This window comes from Sorex araneus, chromosome 5 (genome assembly GCF_027595985.1).
Source record: "Sorex araneus isolate mSorAra2 chromosome 5, mSorAra2.pri, whole genome shotgun sequence".
NCBI lineage: Eukaryota > Metazoa > Chordata > Mammalia > Eulipotyphla > Soricidae > Sorex > Sorex araneus.
In genome coordinates, this window is record NC_073306.1 from 108589795 (window position 1) to 108615895 (window position 26101).

A 26101-nucleotide genomic window follows, 5' to 3' on the forward strand; every position below is an offset into this window, starting at 1 on the left:
CTAATATTTCAAACACACTCATAGGTAGAGTCAAAGTGGCCTTAATCAGGAAACACTGACTCTCCAATTTGGACTGGGATGCAGCTCAATGGTAGAGCTCACACCTCTTACAGGTGAGGTTCTGGGCTTGACCCCCAGCACTGCAAAAAAAATAAATCTCCATTAACATGTCATCATTTTTCCATATTGATCATAAAAATTAAGCCTGTTACTACTATCCAGCTTGCTAAGACAGCACTTGCATCTCTTCATTTGCAGAAAATCTATGGTTGTTCAAAAGCGCCATCACGTCTAGGCTGTCAGGGTGCCTTCTAAGACCACCGCAGCGCCACCTCGAATGTCAACTCTTCCATCAGAACGCAGGGAAATGGCCAGTTCTCCTCCTCGGGGGGAACACTGAAAGGCTAAATCAAATATAAGGTGAGTCACAAATGAAAATAATTTTCATCCTTTTATTTTATTTTATTTTATTTTATTTTGGTTTTTGGGTCACACCTGGCGATGCACAGGGGTTACTCCTGGCTCTGCACTCAGGAATTACTCCTGGTGGTGCTCAGGGGACCATATGGGATGCTGGGATTTGAACCCGGGTTGGCCATGTGCAAGGCAAACGCCCTACCCGCTATGCTATCACTCCAGCTCCCCATTTTCATCCTTTTAGATGAGCAGAATAGCTTTGATTATGAGCTCTAGAGGCCTCCATGATCTGTGGATTGTATAAATTCCTCCGTTTGTCCATCCTAGCTCCACCCTCTTTCTGAGGACTGAGGGGTCACAATGGCAATTTGATTAACAAAACTCAAAGCTCAGCATTTTCCCTTCCTGAGCCTTTTACCTGGGCCACTTGCTCAATCTCTTCCTGTAATGCTCCACACACACCCACCTGCAGGACCATCCAAGCTCTCACCAGGAGTCAGCATGGATGTATGGAAAAAAAAAAATAGACGGAGAAGCATAGACTTTGCAGGTTAAGCTAATAAAGAGGATTGGTTTGGGCCCATTGTTCCAGCTCTGAATGAGCCAATGGGAGTCCATTCACTGTGGTTAGTAAGTAACTGTACCTCAGACAAACAAGAGAGATATGGCCTCATTCTTCAGGCTCAGTGCTTAGTGGGGTAACTAGTCTCACCTAGGAGAACAGCCTCCCTGCTATCCCAAATCAGTTCCTACAGGTCTAACTCCTCCTGCTGAGTGAGATCTTGTGTTCATTAGTGGCAGACTCCAGCTTTGATCAAAAAGAACTGTGTTGGTTATATTGGCTTCAGTCTACTTCCTCTAGGGCTGGAGCGATAGCACAGCGGGTAGGGCATTTGCCTTGCATGCAGCCAACCCGGGTTCAATTCCTCTGTCCCTCTCGGAGAGCCCGGCAAGCTACCGAGAGTATCCCGCCCACACAGAAGAGCCTGGCAAGCTACCCATGGCATATTCAATATGCCAAAAACAGTAACAATAAGTCTCACGATGGAGACGTTACTGGTGCCCACTCAAGCAAATCGATGAACAATGGGACAACAATGCTATAGACAGTGATTGCTGTCTATAGCACTGATGTCTATAGTCTATAGTGATCTCTGTCTCTTAGCAATCAATTAATCACTAGGGTCCTTGGTTTGAAAACAACTGTTTGATTCAATTGTGTGACTGGCCACAACAGTAGAATTTGTTGACCTCCTTTCTCAATTTGTCTCATTATAAACAAACTCTTTGGGCCAAAGTTATACAACCAATTAAATTCTTTCAAAAATATTTACTGGGTTGGGAGGGATATGAGTGAGAAGTGTTTAGGATAGAGGATGTTTGGCATATAGAAGATCCAAAGGAAAGGAACTCAAATTCCTTTTCATGTGGATAATACACAACACTTCATGACATCTTCAGTTGGGTAGTACTTATGAGAAGGCATATGAGCTTAAAGTTAGGCAAATAAAAAATAAATTGAAAAAGAATTATCCTACCACGCATCTCTTTCTTCCCCAGTTGCTGGGACCAATAGCTGCCAAGAACAGTATGTGCTGACCCTTAAAAGAAGTGAGAAGTCATGCTGTAATTATGCAACAAAAACAAGGATGACTTTGTGTAAGTTTGTAAGCAATTATAATCAACTACCCAGTTTGGTCAAGCCACAGGCACCTTAACCATCATGTTAGTATGGTCACACTAGGGAGTGGAAACAGGAATGAAGACACAAGAGAAAACACATGGGTCATGCATGCAACCAAACCAGGTTTGATTCCTGGTACCACATATAGTCTCCCCAGCCCTGTCAGGGGGGATCCCTGAGCACAGAGCCAGGAATAAACCCTGATTACTGTTAGGTGTGGCTCCAAAAACCAAAAACAGAACTTGTAACCCCTGAGCACTGCCAGTGTGGCCTAAAAACAAAAACAAAAGAAAGAAAAAAGTAGAAAGAAAAGAGAAAAAAGAAGAAAGACACAGAATTTAAGGATCCTGCTCATAATAATGTGTCTACTCCATCTTAAACTTTCTGCTTTTTTTTTGGGGGGGGTCACACCTGGCAATGCACAGGGGTTACTCCTGGCTCTGCACTCAGGAATCACCCTTGGCAGTGCTCAGAGGACCATATGGGATGCTGGGAATCGAACCCAGGTCGGCCGCATGCAAGGCAAATGCCCTACCCGCTGTACTATTGCTCCAGCCCCGACCATCTTAAACTTTCTGAAGGCTGGGAGCTGGAGTGATAGTACAGTGGGTAGGGCATTTGCCTTGCATTGGCCCACCTGGGTTCGATTCCCAGCATCCCATAGGGTCCCCTGAGCACCGCCAGCAGTGATTCCTGAGTGCATGAGCCAGGAGTAAGCCCTGTGCATCACCAGCTGTGACCCAAAAAGGAAAAAAAAAACTTTCTGAAGGCTAAGATAAAGAACAGGTTCTAATTCTTGTCCAGCCTTCCAACACATTGTCAGCCCTTGGAAGGAAAATCAGACATACGCATATAAGTCTTCTAACTCTTTCAAAGAAAAATATCTCTCCTTCCTCCTAGAAAACACATGACAGAAAATGTGGGGACTCAGATACAAATTCAACTTTTTCACCAAACCAATATTCCCAAGCTTTTGGTGTCCAAAGAACTTTCATTTTAATGAGCTCATTTTCACATCTTGTGCTGAAGTTTAGATCTGAGATTAGATATTAAAATGGAGAACCAGAGCCCAGAGGGATAGCACAGGAATTAAAACTCAAGCCCTGCTTCCTGCTGATCCCAGTTCAAATCCCTGCCCAAACACTTCCAGTTGTTGGTTCAGCCCTTCTGGAAAACAATTTGGACGACTCTCAAAAAATTAGATATTGAATTCCCATTTGACCCAGCAATACCACTGCTGGGAATATATCCCAGAGAGGCAAAAAAGTACAATCGAAACAACATCTGCACATGTATGTTCATCGCAGCACTGTTTACAATAGCCAGAATCTGGAAAAAACCCGAATGCCCCAGAACGGATGACTGGTTGAGGAAACTTTGGTACATCTATACAATGGAATACTATACAGCTGTTAGAAAAAAGGAGGTCAAGAATTTTGTAGTTAAGTGGATGGGCATGAAAAGTTTCATGCTGAGTGAAATGAGTCAGAAAGAGAGAGACAGACATAGAAAGATTGCACTCATCTATGGTATATAGAATAACAGAGTGGGAGACTAACACCCAAGAACTGTAGAAATAAGTACCAGGAGGTTGACTCCATGGCTTCGAGGCTGGCCTCACGTTCCGGGGAAAGGTCAACTCAGAGAAGCGATCACCAACTACATTGTAGTCGAAGGCCATGTGGGGGAAGGGAGTTGCGGGCTGAATGAGGGCTAGAGACTGAGCACAGCGGCCACTCAACGCCTTTATTGCAAACCACAACAGCTAATTAGAGAGAGAAAACAGAAGGGAATGCCTTGCCACAGTGGCAGGGTGGGGTGGGGGGGGGATGGGATTGGGGAGGGTGGGAGGGACACTGGGTTTACGGGTGGTGGAGAATGGGCACTGGTGAAGGGATGGGTTCCCAAACTTTGTATGAGGGAAGTATAAGCACAAAAGTGTATAAATCTGTAACTGTACCCTCACGGTGATTCTCTAATTAAAAATAAATAAATTTAAAAAAAAATAAAAAAAAAATACTTCCAGTCGTCACTCCTGAGCACAGAACCAGAGGTAGCCTGTGAACCCTGCAGGATGTGGCCCCAGAACCCCCCTAAGAAATGAAAAAAGAAATAAAACAAAATAGATTGTCAGTGACAGAAATATCACTGAGAGAAAAGTCTTTGAGGGGTGGGTAAAAAACATCCAAGAGGGGCTGGAGATAGATAGTGCAATGGGTAGGGCACTTGTCTTGCATGAGAGTAACCCAGGTCCATTGCCCAGCACAGCATATGGCCCCTAAACCATGCCAAACGTCACCTCTGAGACACAGTGAGGAGCTGGGTGTGGCCTCAAAAAATGTGGAAGAGAAGGTTCCTTCTTCAGAAAATCCTAAGAAGAGCCCTGTGGAATCACTAGCCACCCCAGTGTGCCCACATTCTTGTGTTTGTTTGTTTGGGTTTTGGTGGGGGGATGTGTGGGAGCACAACTGGCAATGCTCAGGGGTTACTCCTGTCTCTGCCCTCATGAATTATTGTTGGAAGTGCTCAGGGAGCCATATGGGATACTGGGGATTGAAACCTAGGTCAGCCACATACAAGGCAAGCGCCCTACCCATTGTGCAATCTCTCTGGTCCAGTTTCACATTCTTACCCATGTTTGATTTCACTCCTAAATACCCGGGATCCCAGACTCAGACCCACTCTGAGGGTAAGGCTGGCCTCCAGAAGGAAAAGAAGGAAGAAACATTGTCCTATTTCTAGGTCCCCCTAACTGTCTTTCCTTCAGAGACCAAATCTTACCAAATCCTACATCAAAGCTCATGTAGGCTGGACAATGATAAAGGCAAAAGTCTTTGGGGATCTGAATCAGTGACCTGAATCACTCCTGGCAGGTTTAAAGGACCATATGGGATGCCGAGGATCAAACCTGGATTGTTTGCATGCAAGGCATGACTTTGTGGTAAATTGGTAAACAATTAACAATCAACTCCCTGATTTGGCCAAGCCAGAGATGACTTAATCATCAAGTTAGCATGGTCATATCAGGGAGTGGAAACAGGAATGAAGATAGAAAGAAAACACAATGGGCCGTGCATGCAGCCAACCCAGGTTTGATCCCTGGTACCACATATGGTCCCCCCAGCCCTGCTAGGATTGATTCCTGCGAGCAGAGCCAGTAGTAATCCCTGAGCACTGCCAGGTACAGCCAAAAAAACAAATAAACAAAAGGGAAAAGGGGGAGAGGAGAGAAGGAAAGAAGGGGGGGAAGAGGGGGGAGGGGAGGAAGGGAGGGGAGGAGGAAGGGAGGGAAAAATGAGGGGAGGAGAGGGAAGGGAAGGAAAAGGAAGGGGAGGGAAAAAAAGGGAGGGTGAGGGGAAGGAAGAGAAGGGAAGGGGAGAAAGGGGAGGGGAATGGAGAGGTGGGAAGGGAAGGGAAGGGAGGGGAGGGGAGGGGAGGGAGGGGACGGGAGGGGAGGGGAGGGGAGGGGAGGGGAGGGGAGGGGAGGGGAGGGGAGGGGAGGGGAGGGGAGGGGAGGGGAGGGAAGGGAAGGGGAGGGGAGGGGAGGGGAGGGAAGGGAAGGGAAGGGAAGGGAAGGGAAGGGAAGGGAAGGGAAGGGAAGGGAAGGGAAGGGGCTCGCTTGCCCAAGGTCAGCAGCTAAGAAGCAGAAGCAAGGATAGTCTGTGTCACATTAGGTCCAGTCCTGCCACACAGCCTCGATGACAGTTTTAGGCCAGAATGGAGGGCCAGGGTGGAGGGGTCCACATAGGGAAACAGAGACAACTCAAAGCCTAAAATCAAAGGGTCACAGGAAAGTCACATAAACAGTGACTACTCTGACTCCCTCGTACCCTAACCCCCTGGAACCCCAGCCTGAGAGTACCTGTTACAGGGTCTTCCGCCACGCCAACCCACGGGGCGAAGTATCTGGAGTAAAAGTCGATGGCCTGGGGCTGCGCCTTTCCTTTCAGGGTGACGATGAGGCCTCTCACCTTCCCTGTGTTTTCAACCTGCAGCAGACTCTGCGCATTCACCTTCAGGTTCTCCAGGAATGACCTTGTCGGGGGAGGGAGCAGAGTAGGGCAGACCCTCACAGATGCCCCAGCCCCTCAGGCAGTCAGCAGGAGAGAGGGCAGTGCAAGTGGGGACATCCTCCCTGCAGGAGAAGTTTCTGGGGCTGCCAAAACCATATTCTGAATGGACGCAGCTCAGCGAGACCACGCGTGAGCTATGGTTTGGGTGGCAGCCCTCCCCCAAGCGCTGGTAAAGCTGTACGTAGTTTACCTGTCGTAGGTATCACTGAGTCGCACCAGGAGCTTGCGCGTGTCTGGAGAATAGCGGATGTCCTGGACCTCTGTGTCACCTAGGGCAGTCTGCACAGACAGAGCAAAAGTTCTTCAGGAATGGGCCTGCGCCAAGTCCTCAATCTCAGTAGGAAGTCACCTCGCCTGAGTGTCTGCTCTGGGCCTGACACACCAGCATGGTCCAGCCCAAGTGTTTTTCAGTTCAAGTTTTGGGACTCAAGCTATTAGCAGAGGAAGCCTGATTCCTGCTGCTCAAGAAGCCTGTAAGAGCACTCGTGTTTGCTCCCTGAGGGCAGAGGATATTGTCCATGAGTGACTATTCTCAGGGTCTGGGGCATCAGTGCAGGGGGAAGGACACCTGCCTTGCAAGTAGCCAACCCAGGTTTGATCCTGGGCACAGGCATCCAATATGGTCCGTAAGTGCAGTGCCAGGAGTAAGCCCTGAGCACTGCTGGGTATGGCGAGGAGGAGGAGGGGGAGGAGGGGGAGGAGATGAGTTGTTTGCCTCTGTGACCATGACTGGCCAATATCTCTCCCTTTTCCCCTCCCCTTCTTCCCCCTCCCCCACTCTGACCCTGCAGCAATCAACACTCTGAATAACCACTGTCGCTACAGTGTTTCTCAGCCTTCCTCAAACCGTGGCCCTTCTGACCTGGCTTCCTTCCTGGGCCTCGTGTCTGACCTGGTTGTATGCCCTGGCCCTTGTTATGCCGTTTTCACCTGAGCCCCCCCCTTGGCATACCCTGAAGTCTGTGCATGCTGTTCGATGGAGAAACACTCATCTACCGCACTTAAGATGAAGGGGGAGGTGCTGCATAGTCACCCCTGATATTTGTTGTGAGAATTAAATGAAATAATATATGTGGCCGCATTAACTAGGATGTTCTATATGGCAAGAACTCAAGGACACAGATCAGGGAGATAGCTCAGGGGTTAAGGCTCTGTCTTGCTACAGACAACCTGGAGTTGAAGCCCGGCACCCCACATGGTCCCCCAATCACCAAGCAGGAGTGATTCATGAGCACAGAATCAGGAGAAGCATGCTGCTCTCACTTTCATTATTTGCTATAGATCAATACAGCAACATTTTCTAAAGACATTTTGATCTTCCTTTTTTCTAAGATTCTGTGTCATCTTGCTCATATCCACGAATATCGTGGTTTGGCAGCCTGGGATTCTGAGAGAGTTGTGGAGGGTGTCAGACAAAAAACACTCGGAGCCATCCTGCGGTGACAGTGGCTCAGAGCAGACAAGATTCCAGGGCAGCTGTGCACTGGCGGGGCAAGACTTGAGCTGCTCCAGCTCCAAGGCTAAAGTTCCCTCCACCTGGGCTGGCTCCTGGGTTGTCTGTCTCTGTGACCATGACTGGCCAATGTCCCTTTCTCTGGAAACTCCAGCAGCTAGATCCCACCTGTCCTCTGGGAACTCTCAGCATCCCTGAAGGGGGATTCAACTCTTTTTGACATGGATTCTCTTGGCTCTGCACTCAAAAATTACTCCTGGCAGTGCTCAGGGGACCGTGTGGGGTGCCGGGGATCGAGTCCAAGTCAGCTGCATACAAGACAAGTGCCCTATTGCTGTACCATTACAGCCTGTGGGTCCCTTCTTCTCGACAAACTAAGCACCGCATTGGGCAGCTCTGGCCTTCTGTGGCACAATTACATTGCAACCCCACTGGCTCTAAAAAATGTTTTATGATTACGATTATGATTATTGTTATTATTTAGCCCCACCATCATCTAGACCCCTTTAGGAAGTCAGGCTACCTGTAATGTCCTCTCTGTCACGTACCCATGCCTTCCTGCTCTCCCTGTCAAAGCACTCTCTGCCACCATGTACAATTTGGGGACACCATCAGTTCCTAGGAAGTTTCCCCTCTTTACTTTCACTCTCTGCTTGCCATACAGTAATCTCCTACCCCCACCCCGCTACAATTTCCTGTGGAGGCTAATGCTGGAAGTCAAAGAGGTCTATACTTCACTAAATCGATCAATATTAATGTTCAAACCCCGTAGGTTGGAGAGATTGTACAGAGAGTAAGACACTAGCCTTTCATGTGGCCAACTCCCAGGTTAGTCCATGACAAGCATGAGGTGTCCCAAGAACTGCCAGGAGTGACCCCTGGGCACTGTCAGTTTTATTCCCTAGCCAAAAGAATAAATTAAAACAAAACAAAATTCAAACATCAAATGTCCATCACTACTCATCCAAGCTAAGTCTAGATTAATTAGATTGGGAAAAGGCCTATCTTTTGGGGGATCCAATCTTTCTGCTTGAACAATAACAAATGACCAAATCACAGAAGCATGAGAGCAAGTATCTTCACCAACCTTTATCAACTCCTTTACTTCTCCGAAGTCCTAGATGGGGGGAAAAGACAAAATTATTGTAAAACAAGCAGGCTATTGGTTGAGTATCATTCATGGCATTAATTAGGAATAATTAGAAAGTGGACCAGAGAGATAGTATAGTGGGTAAAGCACTTGTCTTGCACTAGGTTGACCCAGAATTTGTTCACGAGCACCACATATGGTCCCCCAAGTCACACCAGGAGTCACCCCTCCTGAACACAGAACCACGAGTAAGCCCTGAGCACAGCCATGTGTGGCCCAAAATAAAAAAATAAAAGAAATAGTTAAAGGACTGAAGAGATAGTCTAGCAAGTTGGGCACTTGCTTTGCACACACCAGGCCAAGTTCAATCCCTGACACCCTGCTAGGAGTGATCCCTGAGCACAATTGGGTGTGGAAAGGAGGAAAGGAGAAAAGGAGGAAAGGAGGAAAGAAAGAAAGAAAGAAAGAAAGAAAGAAAGAAAGAAAGAAAGAAAGAAAGAAAGAAAGAAAGAAAGAAAGAAAGAAAGAAAGAAAGAAAGAAAGAAAGGGAGAAGGAAAGAAAGAAAGAAGGAAAGAAAGAAAGGAAGAAAGGCGTGAGTAAGGAAGGAAGGAGAGAAGGAAAGGGAAGGAAGGAAGGGAGAGAGAAAGAGCGAAAGAGTGGGAAGGAAGGAAGGAAGGAAAGAAGAAAGGGAGGGAGGGAGGGAGAGAGAAGGATGGACAAAGGAAGAAGGATGGAAGGAGGGAGAAAGAGGGGAAAAGGATGAGGAAGGGAGAGAAGGAAAAAGATGGAGGGAGGGAAGGGAGAGAAGGAAGGGAGAGAGGGAGGGAGGGACGGACAGAGAGAGGGAGAGAAGGAAAAGAAGGAAAGAAAAGGGGAGAGAGAAAGAAAGGGGGAGAGAGAGAAAGAGAGAGAGGGGGGGGAGGGCTGACCTGAGGATTGGCTGGATAAAGAGGAAAGTCCAGGATGATGCTATCCTCTGCTTTTCTGGCCCTGAGTTCCCCACTCAGAGTCATGAAGGTCAGAGTGCTATTCACATTTTCTGGTCAAAAAAAAAAAAGACTTCATTTATCAGGAAATAGGAAAATAAGTTCTGCTCTCTGTCTGCACTTGTATTTGACACTATTGTGTCTACGCTCTGAGATGGGGGCCAAGTTCACGGGCTGGTGGGGGTGCGGTCAGAGTGAACATCCTCGTTGGCTTCTAACTTGAGAACCAGGAAAATAATTGTCGGACTTGACATAAAAACACATGGCTTTAGATCCCAGCTCCTGGCCTGCTTATTATCTGTACCCTGAAGCACAAATATGAAGGGGCTGCTTCCCTCCCAAATGTTTTGTCGGGAGGCATCTAGTATCCAGGGGCTCAGCTACTCCCATCCCTATCGTAAGGCCGGTTGTCAGTCCTTGATCTGGTGGCCCAGCAGCATCAGGCTGACCACAGCCACGCTCAATGGCACTCAGCAGCCCCACAGCTCCACCTGGTGTCCAGGCTTAAACTCAGGCCACATGCATGTCCCAAAACCCACTCCAGACCTCTGATGTATTTTTCCAGCTACTGAAACAAATTAATCTCATTAAACTTCAATTTCCTCATCAAGAAAATAGCAAAACAATTAAATTTATTTTGATTTCATTTTATCAATAAGACAGGAAGATTAAACCTCCTAGAAATACAAGATTTGTTGCAGATTTTTAAAAAATATCTACCTACAGTAATTCTAAAGTTATATAAACTCTACTAACCTAAGGATAGCATTAGAATATAAAAGTTATGAACAACAGTTTTATATGAGCAAGTAAAACACCCTATATATCCAAACTATACAAAAAGTTTTTCTTTAAAGACTAGACTACAAATTCTGACATTTAATCCTTCCACGTCAATAACACAACTCAGGCCAACTATCTGTCTGATCTCAATTGTGCAAAATTTTTATGGAAAACAAATATTTGTAAATTAATTGTTTTCTCTTCCCCATAGTATTTATGTAACACTTAATTATGCTCATAGGTAAGGGAATTCAATTGCATTTAAAAATTACTGGCCTCAAAACGTAAATTCTGGGGGTAGGAGCGATAGTATAGTGAGTGGGGCATTCGCTTTGCACATGGCCAACCTGGGTTCTATCCCTGGTATCCCATATGGTCCCCAGAGTCTGCCAGGAGTAATTCCTGAGTGCAGAGCCAGGAGTAACCCCTGAGCATCACCAGATGTGACCCAAAAAACAAACAAACAAAAAATCCCTTAAATTCTGAAACTCATACTTCACTCTCTCTCACATAATTGATATAAGACACAATTCCTGACAAGCAATTTTTAGTTTTGATTTTCTCTAAGCCTGAGACCACCTTATATGGAAAAGCACAAGTCCTCCTTTCTTAGCCTCACCTTCAAACCAATCAACGTGGGGTTTGCAAAAGACACTCAACTTCTGTAAAACTTGTTCCTTTCAAAACCCAGTTCCTAAACCACATGTGAGTGTGTTTCCTTGTCCTTTTTCACTGAAACTAAAATTATCTTTTAGAAACATTAACAGGGGTAGGGGGCCGGAGCAAGAGTACAGTGACTAGGGCTTGTATGAGGCCCACCTGGGTTCAACCCCCAGCACCCTATACCGTCCGCTGAGCCAACCAGGAGTGATCCAGAACAGAGCCAGGAGTAGGCCTTGAGTATCATCGGGTGTGCTCCACTCAAAAAAATTTTTTTTTCAACATTATTAGGGCCTGGGGACAGAACTCAGAGACCCCTGTCTTGAATATGCAGAGGCCTGAATTTGATTCTTGGTCCTGCACAGGTCCCAGGCACTGCTAGTACTGTGGGTTGCCCTCATGATCCCCATCACTAGTCCCAAGCAGCAATGCCTCAATCTAGCACTGAACCACCCTATCTGGTGGGCTGGTATTTAGGGGTGGCCCCAGGATACCACTGAGCTCTGATTGGGAGTACCCTCTCCACCAGAAAAGACAAAACCATAAGAGATTCTATTAACAAAGGTCTCGCTCTCATCGGTCTCAAGTCAATGCCCATCCCTCGGGAAGTGTCCATCACTGTGGTTATATCCATGGCCTCTGCCCATGCGCTTCCTCCCACTCTCCCACTCTAGCTCTTTGTCCTTGTGGCTCTCTGGCCAGAATGTGAGTGGTGTTGGTTAGTGAGGGTTCGGGAAAGATGATCACATTACTTATTTTGTGAAACAGCACAGCTGCAGAAGCCAGGGTGGCGTGGCCGCAGAGGGGGACCTCACTTGCAGGCGTGAACCACCTTAGTCCAAAGCAGGCACCTTCAGAGGAGAAAAGAGATCATTTGATTACAAGTGGATCACCTATAATTGATATGTTGTATAAGGAGGCGTGAAGTTGAGGCAAGTGGCCTCAGTCCCCACAGTGCTGAATCTAGAACTGACGCACTCAAATTAACCAACACTCTCACACCCCCAGATAAACTAAAAACCACTCTCAATCTCCTCCAACATACATTTCCAGATATATTGTTCACCCCAAAGAAGATGCTCTGGGATCATTCAAAATGGTTTAAAATGCATACTTAGGGGCTAGAGAAATAGTATAGCAGAATGGATGCTTGCCTTGTACACAGCCCACCCAGCTTCCATCTCCAGCGCTGCTTATCATTTTCCGAGTCTCACCATGAGTGATCCCTGAATGCAGAGCCAGGAATAAGCCTTGAGTCCCCCCCCCCCCACGTACAAATAAATGAATATTTACTTTGCGTAAAGTTGTCAGTTGGTTGTAATTTTCGGATAAAGGCAGTTTCAGACAGATTCATTTCCCTTGCAATTTTTTGATGCATGTCTTCATCCAGTTGCTAAATTGGGTGGAAAAGAAGAACAAATTATTAGCATTTCAGAAATATGGGGCCGGAGCAATAGCACAATGGGTAGGGCGTTCACCTTGCACGCGGCCGACCCGGGTTCAATCCCCAGCATCTCATATGGTCCCCCAAGCACCGCCAGGAGTAATTCCTGAGTGCAAAGCCAGGAGTAACCCCTAAGCATCGCTGGGTGTGACCCAAAAACAAAAAAAAAACATTTCAGAAATATAAACAGGCTTCTTTGGAACAAAAAAAGTCATAGTTAATAAATATTAAACATTACATGCATTAAAAGAACAGGTGAATATAAAAAGATGCCTACTCATTGGAAGAAAATATTGCATACCATACATCAGATATAAGGCTGAAAATCTAAGACATATAAAGCAAAGCATGCACAAAGCTCAGAAGTAATAGAAACTAAAAAGCAGAACCAGAGGGGCTGGAGTGATAGCACAGCGGGTAGGACATTTGCCTTGCATGTGGCCGAACCGGGTTCAATTCCCAGCATCCCATATGGTCCCCTGAGCACCACCAGGGGTAATTCCTGAGTGCAGAGCCAGAAGCAAGCCCTGTGCATTGCTGGGTGTAACCCAAAAAGCAAACAAACAAAACAAAAAAAACAGAACCAGAAGCTGAGCAGACACTTCCCCAAAGAGGACATATGAGTGATCAGTAGGTACATGTATACGTGTGCATCATCATGTATTACCAGAGAAGTGCAATCAAAATGACAATGTGACATCATCTCACATCAATGAGAATGGTAAATATGAAAAGGACTGGAAACATCCCATGCTGGTCCAGGTGTGGGGGAAAAGGGACCCTCATTCACTGTTGGAGGGAATATGACCTGATTCAGTCTCTGTAGAAAACAGTAGTTTCCATATGACCTAGTGATTCCACATCTTAGAATCATCCCACAGAATGCAAAAACATTTATTCAAAAATATATGCGGACATCCATGTTCATTGCAATTCTTAGCACAATAGCCAGGATATGGAACTAAGCCAAATATCTGAAGAAATCAATAGCCATTTTCTCAAAACCCAAACAAAATACAATGGATCTTCATTTATTACTCAACATTTTCTTCAGAAGAATACATGAATTAATGTCTAAAAGAGTTCATTATAGCCCAACACATAGTAAATGCTTGATAAATGTTAGCTTTTCACTTTGACTCAAAGCCTTAAGGTTAACCTCAAAGTTTAAGATTAAGTCATACTAATAGACCTCCCATATCACAAAGTATCATTATCCCTTTAATAGGCTACAGCAGGGACACCCATGTTTCATGGATAAAATGGATGTAAAGCAGCTATCAGTCAACTAATGACAACTGTGCCCATGAGCAGCACTGAGAGAACTTGCTAGAAATGCAGAATTTCAAGGCCAGAGTTAGCTAAAAGGGAAAGAGTTTGCCTGCTGGAGACTTATGTAGAACTCCATTTTTCTTTTTTTTTGGGGGGGTGGTCACATCTGGTGATGCACAGGGGTTATTCCTGGCTCTGCACTCAGGAATTATTCCTGGCGGTGCTCAGGGGACCATATGGGATGCTGGGAATCAAACTTGGGTTGGCCGAGTGCAAGGCAAACACCCTACCCACTATGCTATTGTTCCAGCCCCCAACTCCATTTTTCAATCCCTTATTTCCCCCAAGCACCTACACAGAAATAGCTCCCAAATACTGATGGATATGATCAGCAAGAGGTATGACTATCTCTCTGGGCCCTCTAAGTCTCATCTTTTTTTTTTTTTTTTTTTTTGCTTTTTGGGTCACACCTGGCAATGCACAGGGGTTACTCCTGGCTCTGCACTCAGGAATCACCCCGGCATTGCTCAGGGGACCATATGGGATGTTGGGAATCGAACCCGGGTCAGCCGCGTGCAAGGCAAACGCCTTACCCGCTGTGCTACCGCTCCAGCCCCTCTAAGTCTCATCTTAAAAGCTCCAGTGGGGGGCTGGAGTGATAGCACAGCGGGTAGGGCGTTTGCCTTGCATGCGGCCAACCCGGGTTCGATCCCCGGCATCCCATATGGTCCCCAAGCACCGCCAGGAGTAATTCCTGAGTGCAGAGCCAGGAGTAACCCCTGAGCATCGCTGGGTGTGACCCAAAAAGCAAAAAAGCAAAAAAAAAAAAAAAAAAAAGCTCCAGTGGGTAAAGCTTTTGCCTTGCATGCAGACGACCTGGGTTTGGTCCCCAGCATCCCATATGGTTCCCTAAGTACTGCCAGGAGTAATTCCTGACTACAGAGCCAGGAGTAAGCCCTGAGCATCTCAAGGTGTAGCCCCACACAAAAAAATAAGTCATAAATAAATAAATAAATAAATAAAGCTTCAGAGCAGGGATGCAGAGATAGTACAGGAGGTATAGTACTTGCCTTGCATGAAGCTGACCTCGGTTTGATCTCTGGCACCACATATAGTCCCCTGAGCAACTTCAGGGATCGCTCCTGAGCACAGAGCCAGGAATGACCCAGATGTAATCCCAATCCCCAAATATATAAATGAGTAAACAAATAATAAGCAAAGATGAGGCTTTGAGATGGACTTAGAACAAGGGCAGATTGGGGTGAGGAAAATGTGGCCAAAGAATTTTATATTGAAAGCTTCTTGGATAAATCACTCGACCTTTCATTTATCCCGTTCCTCCAGCGACCTGTAAAGCCTTGACCCTAAGGGAGCTATGAGTCCAGGCAAGGAGAACTGGAACAGGAGAAATAAAGCAGAATGTGTGTAGGGCCTGGAGACTGAGGCATTACTGGATTTGCCTTTCAGGTTGCAGGAACCAGCCCTTCTTCTAGGATCTGGTCAAACTCTTGTCTTTCCTGTCATTGTCTATTATTTCCCTCAATCTTTAGGGCAGGAATATCTCAAAAGCATAAAAACATCCCATTTTGTAGCAAAATTCACTACCTACTGGTCAAAGATTTCTTTGCAAATTGTACGTTTATTTTTGTTTTTGTTTTTGTTTTTACATCAGAGCATTTCACTAAGCACAAACTCTTTTGTCCTCTGTACCTTGATATATTATACCAATCACTATTAGGATTTTTGTAACTATAATTTCTGTTCCAAGATGTTTTAAATGCATTCACTGTAGGTGTAAGGAGCCTAAGAAAGTAGATAGTAGCAGCTTTTATTATGTACCACAGGCCACTGAACTTCTATACTGGAACCTAAGGTGAAGAAAATAGTGAATGAAGAGCGTTACTAATGTTGCTTTAACTTTGAGAGCTGTAGAAACAAAAGAAAGACTGCTTTTATTATACTGTACAAGTTTGTGTCCAAGAAGCAAATGATAGTTATAACCTTAATACCCATTTTTCCTTGGCAATCTCTCATGCATCAAACTTATATCACTCAAATAGCCACATTTGTTTCTCTGAATCCAGAATCTCCGGACACTTGGGAACTCAGAGTAAAGTTTTTAAATACTGCCATCTTGTGGCAGTTTAGAAAAAAAGACAGCAAGTCCAGCTACTCATTTATTTCTCACTCTACTAGACATTTCAGCAAAGGAGGAGTACTTTTTGTGTTGTTTGTTTTGGGACACCCAGTGGTACTTGGGACTGATTTCCGGACCTACACTCAGGGATCACTCCTGGCAAGGCTCAAGGGACTACGTGGAGTGGTGAGGATCAGCCCTACATACTCTCTCCAGTCCCAAAGGAAAATCACATGGGTATAGGAAGTTGTAAACCATCCAGAAATGGGCTAAGAGAGTTAGTCCAAAGGGTTAAGAGCATGCTTAACATGTAGGAAGCCGAGACGCAACCCCTCATATTGCAAGTTCCCCCAAACACCTCCAGGAATAACTCCCAAACTGAAGTGCTCCCTTGAGCACCAGCAGGTATGGCTCCCCTAAAACCAAGAAATTAAAAATAAGTAAAAAAATAAATCTTCCAGAAATAAGTAGGAGATTCCTTCCGAGACACCTAGATTTCCTGCTGTAAAGTTATATCCACAGGATGCAGCACTCAGACTATAGGTCAGCTTCAGTTTCTAATTGTTCTTTGTGGGGCCAAGGCAGGTGGGAAGGGTTTGATCTATACCCAGCAGTGCTCAAGGTTACTGGCTCCCTGTTCATGGACTACTTGTGGGCTCAGAAGACTGAGCTGGGATCAGGAACATGTGAGGCATACCTGGACTCATTCTTTGGCCCCCTTGATGACTCTTGTCGATGCCTTGTCTCTAGTCCCATGAGGGACCGAAAGTCTACACCTGCCAATTACTCCTATCCCAATGAGAACGGAAAATCGACCCTAGACTAGAACTCTTCAAAGATTTTGCCATATTGAATGAAAATTTTAACTTTCACTCTGCAGATATTAGGACCTCCCACATGCTAGATCAGTTATGTTGGAACAAGTCAAAACGACTTAGGATCTCGTAGGATGAAGACAGGCATTGAAGGATTTACAATAAGAGTGATGTATGGAGGAGAGAGCAGAGAGTACAGGGGTGAAGGCACTTGACTTGCCTGGAGCCAACCCCAGTTCAATCCCGAGTACTGCACTGGGTGCACTGTGTCATCCCAAGCACCACCAGGAGCAATCTCAGAGCACAGAACCAGGAGTAAGCCCTAAGTAGAGTCAGGTGTGACCCCAAAACAAAATAAACAAACAAAAAAGACCTATAAACTAACTTGAAAGTAAGGAGACATGAAGGGGATTAATGGTGGACACGGTGGTTAAAGCATGAACTCTGGTCAGGCCGACCTGGGAGAGAAGCTGGAGTTACTCAGAAGTGTGCAGCCTCAGGTGAATTACTCAAACTTCCCCTGCTTCAGTTTGCTTATGGTATGGTGGAGGTGGTAATAAAATCTATCAGAGATAGAAAGATTGGGAGATGGGCTGGAGCGACAGCACAGTGAGTAGGGCTTGCACGCGGCCGACCCGGGTTTGATTCCCAGCATCCCATATGGTCCCCTGAGCACCACCAAGAGTAATTCCTGAGTGCAGAGCCAGGAGGAACCCCTGAGTATCGCCAGGTTTGACCCCCCCCAAAAAAAAGATTGGGAAAATGAAATGACAAGCAGTTAGCACCCTGTTTTCCTTACATGCCTGGCGTCACTCCCCACCACTGTGTGTACTAGAAGCCAGTGAGGATGTGGGAAGCAGAAATTCTTAGGACAATGCCTCCCTTGATTTGCTCTCTTCCCCATACGACAGGCAAAGGAAAGCCTTTCAATGTCCTAGAAAATCTTCTCGCTTTCTTTATTCCTAGTCAGGGCATAATAATGAGATTTGAGAGTGGGACACTCTAGAAACCTCAGGCTACCCTGACTCGGATGGTCACCACTGTTCAATAACCCTCTCTCTGAGGAAGGACACCAAGTTTGGAAATGGACAGTGACTAGAAGCTTCCCCACTGAATTAAAGTATGGACTGAGGGGGCCGGAGCGATAGCACAGTGGCTAGGGCGTTTGCCTTGCATGCGGCCGACCTGGGTTCGATCCCCGGCATCCCATATGGTCCCCTGAGCACCACCAGGAGTGATTCCTGAGTACAGAGCCAGGAACAACCCCTGAGCATTGCTGGGTGTGACCCAAAAAGCAAAAAAAAAAAATTTTAATTAATTTAAAAAATAATAAAGTATGGACTGAACATAGTATTACTATATACTTGCTTTTCCTCAATCTATAACCCACCAAGCAGTAAGGGGATTTTTAGCATTCTCTCTCAGTTTCACAAGGAAAAGTGGAAGAGCAAGTAATTCAGGGGGCTAAAATTAAGCATTTCCTCTTTAAAAGTGCAATGTCATGGGGGAAAAGTGCAAGGCCATGGGTCAGAGCAATAGTACAGTAGGTAGTACTATCTACTGTAATACCTACTACAGTAAGTAGTACCTTACACGAGGTCAACTTGAGTTTGATCCCCGACATTCCCCATGATTTCTCAAGCCTGCCAGGATTGATTCTGAGTGCAGAGTCAGGAGTAAGCCCTGAACACTGCCAAATGTGGTCCAAAAAATAAACAATAAAATAAAATAATAAAAGTACAAGAGCAGTCCTCCTTGATGTACTAGAAATGTTCATTAGTGTTTACAAGAATAATCATGCAGATATATGAATATTACATTTGATCTCAGCACAGTACCCAAAATGCCAATAATTGAATTGAATAAATGAATACGTTGGGCACACAATAAAGCTAATTTTTATGGATAATTTTAGCAGGAGGGCTGGAGGGGTAGTTCACAGGGTTGAACACTTGCTTTGCATTGGGAAGCCTGGGTTCAATACCCTGTAATTGAACATCAGAAGTATTTTCTTCACCATAAAATGTCACGGAGTGCCCATTGTACTTTAGCTCTGTGATAATCGCTGAAATAATCTGGTTGACTTGTCTATTCCCCCACTAGACTTTGAGCCCTCAAGGACAGCCAGATTTACTAATCTTTGCACCTCCTATCCCTACCTCTGTGCCTGGCTCCTGGTAGATGTTGACAAATATTTGAAGACAGCTTTAACAACAGAGTAAATGCCTGGTAAGTTGAGGTCAGCATGATAAAATTTACATGTCTCTTTCACTTTCCTGTGAAAACTGTGTTCTCTCTAGATGTTTTACCCCTCCAGTGCATTCAACCATGGATAACAGAACTCAGGGATAGGGCCCGGAGAGAGCACAGAGGGTGAGGCACTTGGCAGCAGTAAGACCTGAGCACCACCCAAAAACAGAAAAAACAAGACAGAAAACCCAAGGACAGGACTAGGAGAGGGCTCAAAGGCCTGGAGTGCATTCCTGGCAGGCACAGGGCCCCAGGTTTGACCCTTGCACCTCCAGCTGAAGCCCTAGTAGTCTCTGCCCCACCATCAGAAATACTAAAAATAATTCAAGGACAAAAGTCACAACTGACAATTATTTTAAGTATGCTTATAAATGCAAGTATTTATTGGTATTATTATTATTTAATTGTATTATTATATTATTATTATTTATGTTTTTACTGGTTATAAATTCAGCAAAGTATTTCTCTCTGCTTGGGGCTGGAGCGATAGCACAGAGGGTAGGGCGTTTGCCTTGCACGCGGCCGACCCGGGTTCGAATCCCAGCATCCCCTATGGTCGCCTGAGCACCGCCAGGAGTAATTCCTGAGTGCAAAGCCAGGAGTAACCCCTGTGCATCGCCGGGTGTGACCCAAAAAGCAAAATAAATAAATAAATAAATAAATAAATTCAGCAAAGTATTAAATTAGTCTCCAGGAGAATAGAATTCTCACGTTGACAGAAACAAAAACTAGGTTTTATTGGGAGAGGTGTCAGTTCCCTGCCAGACACCAAATTCACTTGGCATCTTAGGCTGGAGACAGAAGAGAATCAGGAGGTCATAGGGAGTGCCTGAACAAGGACTTCTTTGTCTTCTTTTACTTTCTTCCATTCAAACTGAGACATATTTTTACTTTGGTTAATTTTTCATTTTCTAGTTTCCCCAAACATATAAATAATATGAAACATATATGTATATATGTATTTATGTATGTATATAAATATAAAATGGATATATACATTCTTGGGGGGGGGCACATCCGGCTGTGCTCAGGACTTATTCCTGGTTCTGCACTCAAGAACCACTCCTGGTGGTTTCTAGGAACCTCCATATTTGCCATAAATTGCCAGAGCTCAAATCCAGTCAGCCACGGGCAATGCAAGCACCCTACCCACTGTACTATCACTCTGGTCCCATTATATATATATGTGTATATATATATATATATACACATATTGCTTTTTGGGTCACACCCAGCTATGCTCAGGGGTCACTCCTGGCTCTGCACTCAGGAATTACCCCTGGCGGTGCTCAGGGAACCATATGGTATGCTGGGAATCGAACCCAGGCCAGCCGTGTGCAAGGCAAACGCCCTACCCCCTGTACTATTGCTCCGCCCCTGAAATATATTTTAAAGGAGAGAAGTTCTTAAATCCGGTGGGTAATTAGCTGAGTGGAGATATAAGAAGTTAAACTGGGGGGAAATGTTAACTCTTGGCATCTGATAAGAATTAGGTACATAAATCACCCAAATCTGTTTTCAGAACCCTTCATGAATGTTACATGGAGACATGAAGCAAGTGATATTAATACTCTTGATGAGCAATTTTAGTCAATTCTATAATTTCTTGACATGTAGTTTTGTTTTCCCAATTGTTTTTAGGGAAAGTTCAAGATTTAGAATTGAGTTGTTAATTATTCTCTCACTAAACCTCCCAACTCTTGCATAACTTGATCAAGTCTCTTAACTTTATGACTTTCTGCAATTACAGATAGAAAATGCCAGATTCAAGGTCACATCATGAAAGTATAGTTAAGATAAGGTGAGGACTTCATCACCAATTCACTGTTCCAATGAGGGAGAAAGTAAGTGGAACTAGGACTCAATAATATTCACGCACAGGTTGGGAACGTAGCTCTGGGGTAGAGCACTGAGGGTAGCATGATGAGACTAGGGCTACCTGACACTCTCTAAAGATGATGATAATAATTATCATTATTTCACTAAGGACTGGAGCGATAGCACAGCGGGTAGGGTGTTTGCCTTGCACACGGCCGACCTGGGTTCGACTCCTCTGTCCCTCTTGGAGAGCCCGGCAAGCTACCGAGAGTATCTCGCCTGCAAGGCAGAGCCTGGCAAGCTACCCATGGAGTATTTGATATGCCAAAAACAGTAACAACAAGTCTCATAATGGAGATGTTACTGGTGCCCACTCGAGCAAATTGTTGAACATCGGGACAACAGTGCTACAGTGCTACATTTCACTAAAACCTCATCCATTCTCTATTTTGACTGCATACTGAAATCACACGGGGAGCTAAAGTTCCCCAGGTTTTGGGCTCCATCTCCTCGCCAAATTCTCTCCAAGGCACAGGAATTTTTAAAGCTTCATGGATGGAGCCCAGCGTAATAGTACTGAGGCTAGGACACCCTGCCTTGCACACATCTGGCCTGAGTTCAATCCCCTGCAGCCTGAGTTCGCCAGGATCCCTGAACCTGAGAATAGTTATGTACAGCCAAAAAAACTTAAATAAAAACAAGCTGTGTGGGGCTGGAGAGATAGCACAGTGGGTAGGGCGTTTGCCTTGCACGCGGCCGACCCGGGTTCAAATCCCAACATCCCATATGGTCCCCTGAGCACCGCCAGGGGTAATTCCTGAGTGCAGAGCCAGGAGTAACCCCTGTGCATTGCCAGGTGTGACCCAAAAAGCAAAAAAAAAAAAAAAAACAAGCTGTGTATGACTGAAACACAGCTTGTTTCAGTGTATGACTGAACACAACTGGCATGAGAATATGTAAATCTGTATCTGTACCCTCACGGTAATTCATTAATAATAAGTAAATAAATAAATAAATAAAATTAGAAAAAAACTTTTTGGGAAAAATCTTGCAATTCATTGTAAGCAGTCACTGTTAGCAATGTGCTGACTCCTCTTTTTCAACATGTTGGTTCAGTAATGTGCAGCTTCAGGATAAAACATTTATAATACCAATATACCCAGAAGTCAAATTAGGAATTATTTTGATACTTTCCAAAATTATTCTCTCTTGTACTGCCAATAAACACCTTCCCAAAGTTCTCAAATGTAATAAATGTCTGCACCCCAAGTATTTCCACTGTCTCTTTCCTAGATTATTGCTATAGTTTCCTATGCAATGACCACAGCAGTTACAATTTCTTTCCAGTAAAGCATCTGGGAGACTTTGTCTGAAAATATGAAAGACTTGAAATTGTCTATTTCCTTAACAATAAAGATTAAACTTCCTGAAGCAAAAAAAAAAAAAAAACACCTTAAATAAATAAAGCTCCATGGATGACCTTAATGTTCAGACCAGCCTGGCCCCTTAAAGTCCTCAAAGAGGATCTACTCTTTTGCAAGTGCAATCATCAAAAGAGTATGTTTCCTTGCCTCTTTTTTTTGTCCACTTTTTTTTTTTTTTAATTTTACAGAAACCAACACTAAGCGCCTCAGGTCAAGGTGTTGGTGACCTTGGTAACTCCTCTGTTAATACTTTTCTTTTCTTTTTTTTTTTTTTAGTCTTAAGAAAGCTAATTATATTGAGTCAAAATTAAAATGAATCAATGATTAAGGCAAAATCAAATTAAAAAACAATCATACAAATCAATAGTCATTAGAACAGCCAAGACCTCAGTATAAGCACTGTAGCACTGCACTGTTGTCCCGTTGTTCATCAATTGGCTAGAGCACGCACAGGTAATGTCTCCATTGTGAGACTTGTTGTTACTGTTTCGAATACCCATGGCTAGCTTGCCAGACTCTGCCATGGGGGTTGTTAATACTTTTCTTAATCAACTGAGTAAGCTCCTTGAAAAGTAGTAAGCCACAGGCTTATGCCTTTCTAGTTTTCCACTTAGTTCTGCAAAATGTCTCACTTCCTTGGTTGTGAATAGATATTCTGATGATGCATGATAAAGGTAAAATTCAGTTTGGCCCATGGACCATGGTTTTCCAAACCCTGTTTTGGTTTGGTTTGAGGGGGAGGGCGGGGTTTGGCTACAACCTGCAGTGCTCATGGCTTACTCCTGTCTCTGCTTGGGGATCACTCCAGCACCTTGCAGGACCATACAGGGTGCCAGGGATTGAACTTAGACCAGGTATATGCAAAGGAAACACCCCAGTTCCCTAAACTCTGTTCTATTTTAATGGCAAGATTTTAATGTTTTGCCATTACTAAAATTTTGGCTTTTGCTTTCTTTATCATTTCAAAGAATACATTCTACAAAAATATGTTTTGTTTTGGGGGTGGTTTTATTTTTTTATTAATTCCTATTTTTTTACATACACCAAGATCATGACACTTTAGAAATCTTGATACTGCATTAATTGCATGTAGAAAATGTTGAATAATATTATCTCATGTTTAATCATTCTTATATCTTAAGCTTCAATCATCATCTTTTAAAAAACAGATATTCAGCTAGAATATTTTGTGCTAAGTGCATTATCAGTCATGTCCTGTCATATAAACCTCACCTGATTTTCACATTTGGTGCTAACTAATGAAACCTGTTGTCTTTTTGTTTCTTTTTGTGTGTGTTTTGGCCACATTTGGAAGTGCACAGGAACTATTCCTGGCTCAGTGTCTGGGGGCCATTCCAGTTAGCGCTGGGAAGACCATATGTGGCGCCCAGAATTGAATTCCAACCACTAGCTGGCAAACCATGCACACTTGCCCTTTGAACTGTCCCCCAGTCCCCACATACTTACATTTTCTAGGAGGCAAACAGCAGCAGGGTTCCCACGAAATGCTTCTGCTGTGAATGCATCCGCTATAAAAATTGGGAGCTTCATTTTCCCTGCTAGTCGGTTATTGTGAGCTCTCAAACTTACTGGTAGACTGCTTGATTTCTTATTGTTGAAAAAAAAAAAAAGACAAAAAGTTAATGTTTAACTTGGCATACAGAAGCAATTAGGAAGCAATTTCCAAATACCAAATAAGGCAATTGTTCTAACACACCTATTTTTAAAGGTATATGTTCCTCCAATTTAAAAAAGAAAACTATAAATTTACTATGTTTTAAAATACTGAATGAACAGAATAATTTCTGTTCAAATTTTGTATTGAGATTTCATATGATCACATATACTTAACCAAATGATGTTCTTTTCTTTGTGCATTGTTTGGGGGCCATAGCTGGTCATGCTCAGGAGTTATTTTCAGCTCTGTGCTTAGGGGTTGAACTGGAGCGATAGTACAGCGGGTAGGGCATTTGCCTTGCACACAGCCGACCCAGGTTCAATTCCTCTGTCCCTCTTGGAGAGCCCGGCAAGCTACCGAGAGTATCCCGCCCACACGGCAGAGACTGGCAAGCTACCCATAGTGTATTCGATATTCCTAAAACAGTAACAACAAGTCTCACAATGAAAACATTACAGTTGCCTGCTTGAGTAAATCCATGAACAACAGGACAACAGTGCTACAGTGCTACAGTGCTCAGGGATCATTCCTGGCAGTATTGGAGGACCAAGTGGTGCCTGGGCCTCCTTCATACAAAGTATGCGCTCAGCTTGTTGAGCTATCTCCCTATCCCTCATAGTCATAATCTTAATTTGATTTTTGGACTAGCTTAGACTATATATGTGTGTAAACATACACACACGTACGTATATTTAGCAGTGTCAGGAATTAAATCCAGGGCCTTACACATGCAAGGCAGATGCTCCACCAACAAGACACATGGCTGACCAGGCAATATTTTTGTTTTCTTATTTTTGTTGTTATTTGGGGGCCACTCAAAGATGTGAGTAGTGTCTGGCTACTCTGATCTTGGTTCTCAGGGTTCCTACAAGCAAAGCTCTAGCCATTTAACCATCTCCCTGCACAGGGTATGTTTGAAATAAAATGTTCTTGGTGCACATATGTTGTTTACTGTCTCCTAAAAAAATATTTCTATCAGGGTTGGAGTGATAGCAAAGCGGGTAGGGCGTTTGCCTTGCACGTAGCCCATCCAGGTTCGATTTCCAGCATCCTATATGGTCCCCTGAGCACTGCCTGGGGTAATTTCTGAGTGCATGAGCCAGGAGTAACCCATGCATCACCAGGTGTGACCCCAAAAAGCAAAAAAAAAAAAAATTCTATCCTTCTAAAAGAACTTTGGGGCCAGAATGATAGAGAGTGAGTAGGGTATTTGCCTTGCATGTGCAGCCAACCCAGATTTGATCCCTGGCACCCCATATGGTCCCCATGCCCTGCCATAGTGATCCCTGAACACAGAGCAAGGAGTAATCCTTGAGCACCACCAGGTGTGGCCCAAAATTTAAAATATTAAAAAAAAACCTCGTTTTGGGGGCCAGAGAAATAGTATAGTGGGTAAGGCACATTATTTGCCTTGGCACACAGCTGGCCCAGGTTCAATCCTCAAACTCCCTAAAAACAAACAAACAAACAAACAAACAAAAAGCTTGAATAAAAAGGGTGCCATAACCAAACAAATCAGTAATAATGTCTTCAGATTTATGCATAGCCTGAGCAGCACGGCATCCTCAGTTCCTCACATTACAACATCATATGACTACGAATGACCGGAGTGGACACTGGGGCCCTGGGAACTCCTTAGGAGCACCCCACCCTCAACAAAATGTATTATGTGCAGCTGGAAGGATAAAAGAGCCCCTAAGGTGCTTGTCTTGTATGCAGACTGCCTGGGTACAATCCCAGGCACTGGTATGGTCCCTAAAGCCCCACCAGGAGTGATCCCTGAACACTAGAGCTAGGAGTAAGCCCTGAGCACAGCCAGGTCACCAAGAAAAGCAAACAAAAACAAAAACAATTAGAAAAAGGCAAAATCTCCGGCATCCTAGAGTGGGGTGGGTGAGAGCCTTCCCTGCCCCAAGGGACCCAGCCCTGGCAGCCAAAAACCTCCACAACCCACCGCCTCCACGCTCAAGGCCGCTCCCCATGCGCTCGGGCCCAGCCTCACATATGAGTAAACATGTTCCTGGACTGCGCAGCCGCAACACATCAAAAGACACTCCCTACCCATTTTCCATAATTACCACGCCATATTTGATGGGGTTCAGATAGTAGGCAACAA

At 44.6% G+C, this 26101-nt stretch overlaps 1 protein-coding gene across 1 annotated transcript; it reads right to left on the reverse strand.

The window, feature by feature from the left end:
• PBLD (phenazine biosynthesis like protein domain containing) lies at positions 1 to 23908 on the reverse strand. The gene is made up of 9 exons (XM_004617103.2): positions 23775 to 23908; positions 12441 to 12540; positions 11900 to 11998; positions 9648 to 9757; positions 8715 to 8744; positions 6365 to 6453; positions 5964 to 6136; positions 1956 to 2018; positions 1 to 404 (listed from the first exon to the last, which is right to left on the reverse strand). Exons 1-9 carry the CDS (start codon positions 23856 to 23858, stop codon positions 292 to 294), a joined length of 861 nt encoding a protein of 286 aa, XP_004617160.1. The 5' UTR covers positions 23859 to 23908; the 3' UTR covers positions 1 to 291.
• Between the last annotated feature and the right edge of the window lie 2193 nt (positions 23909 to 26101).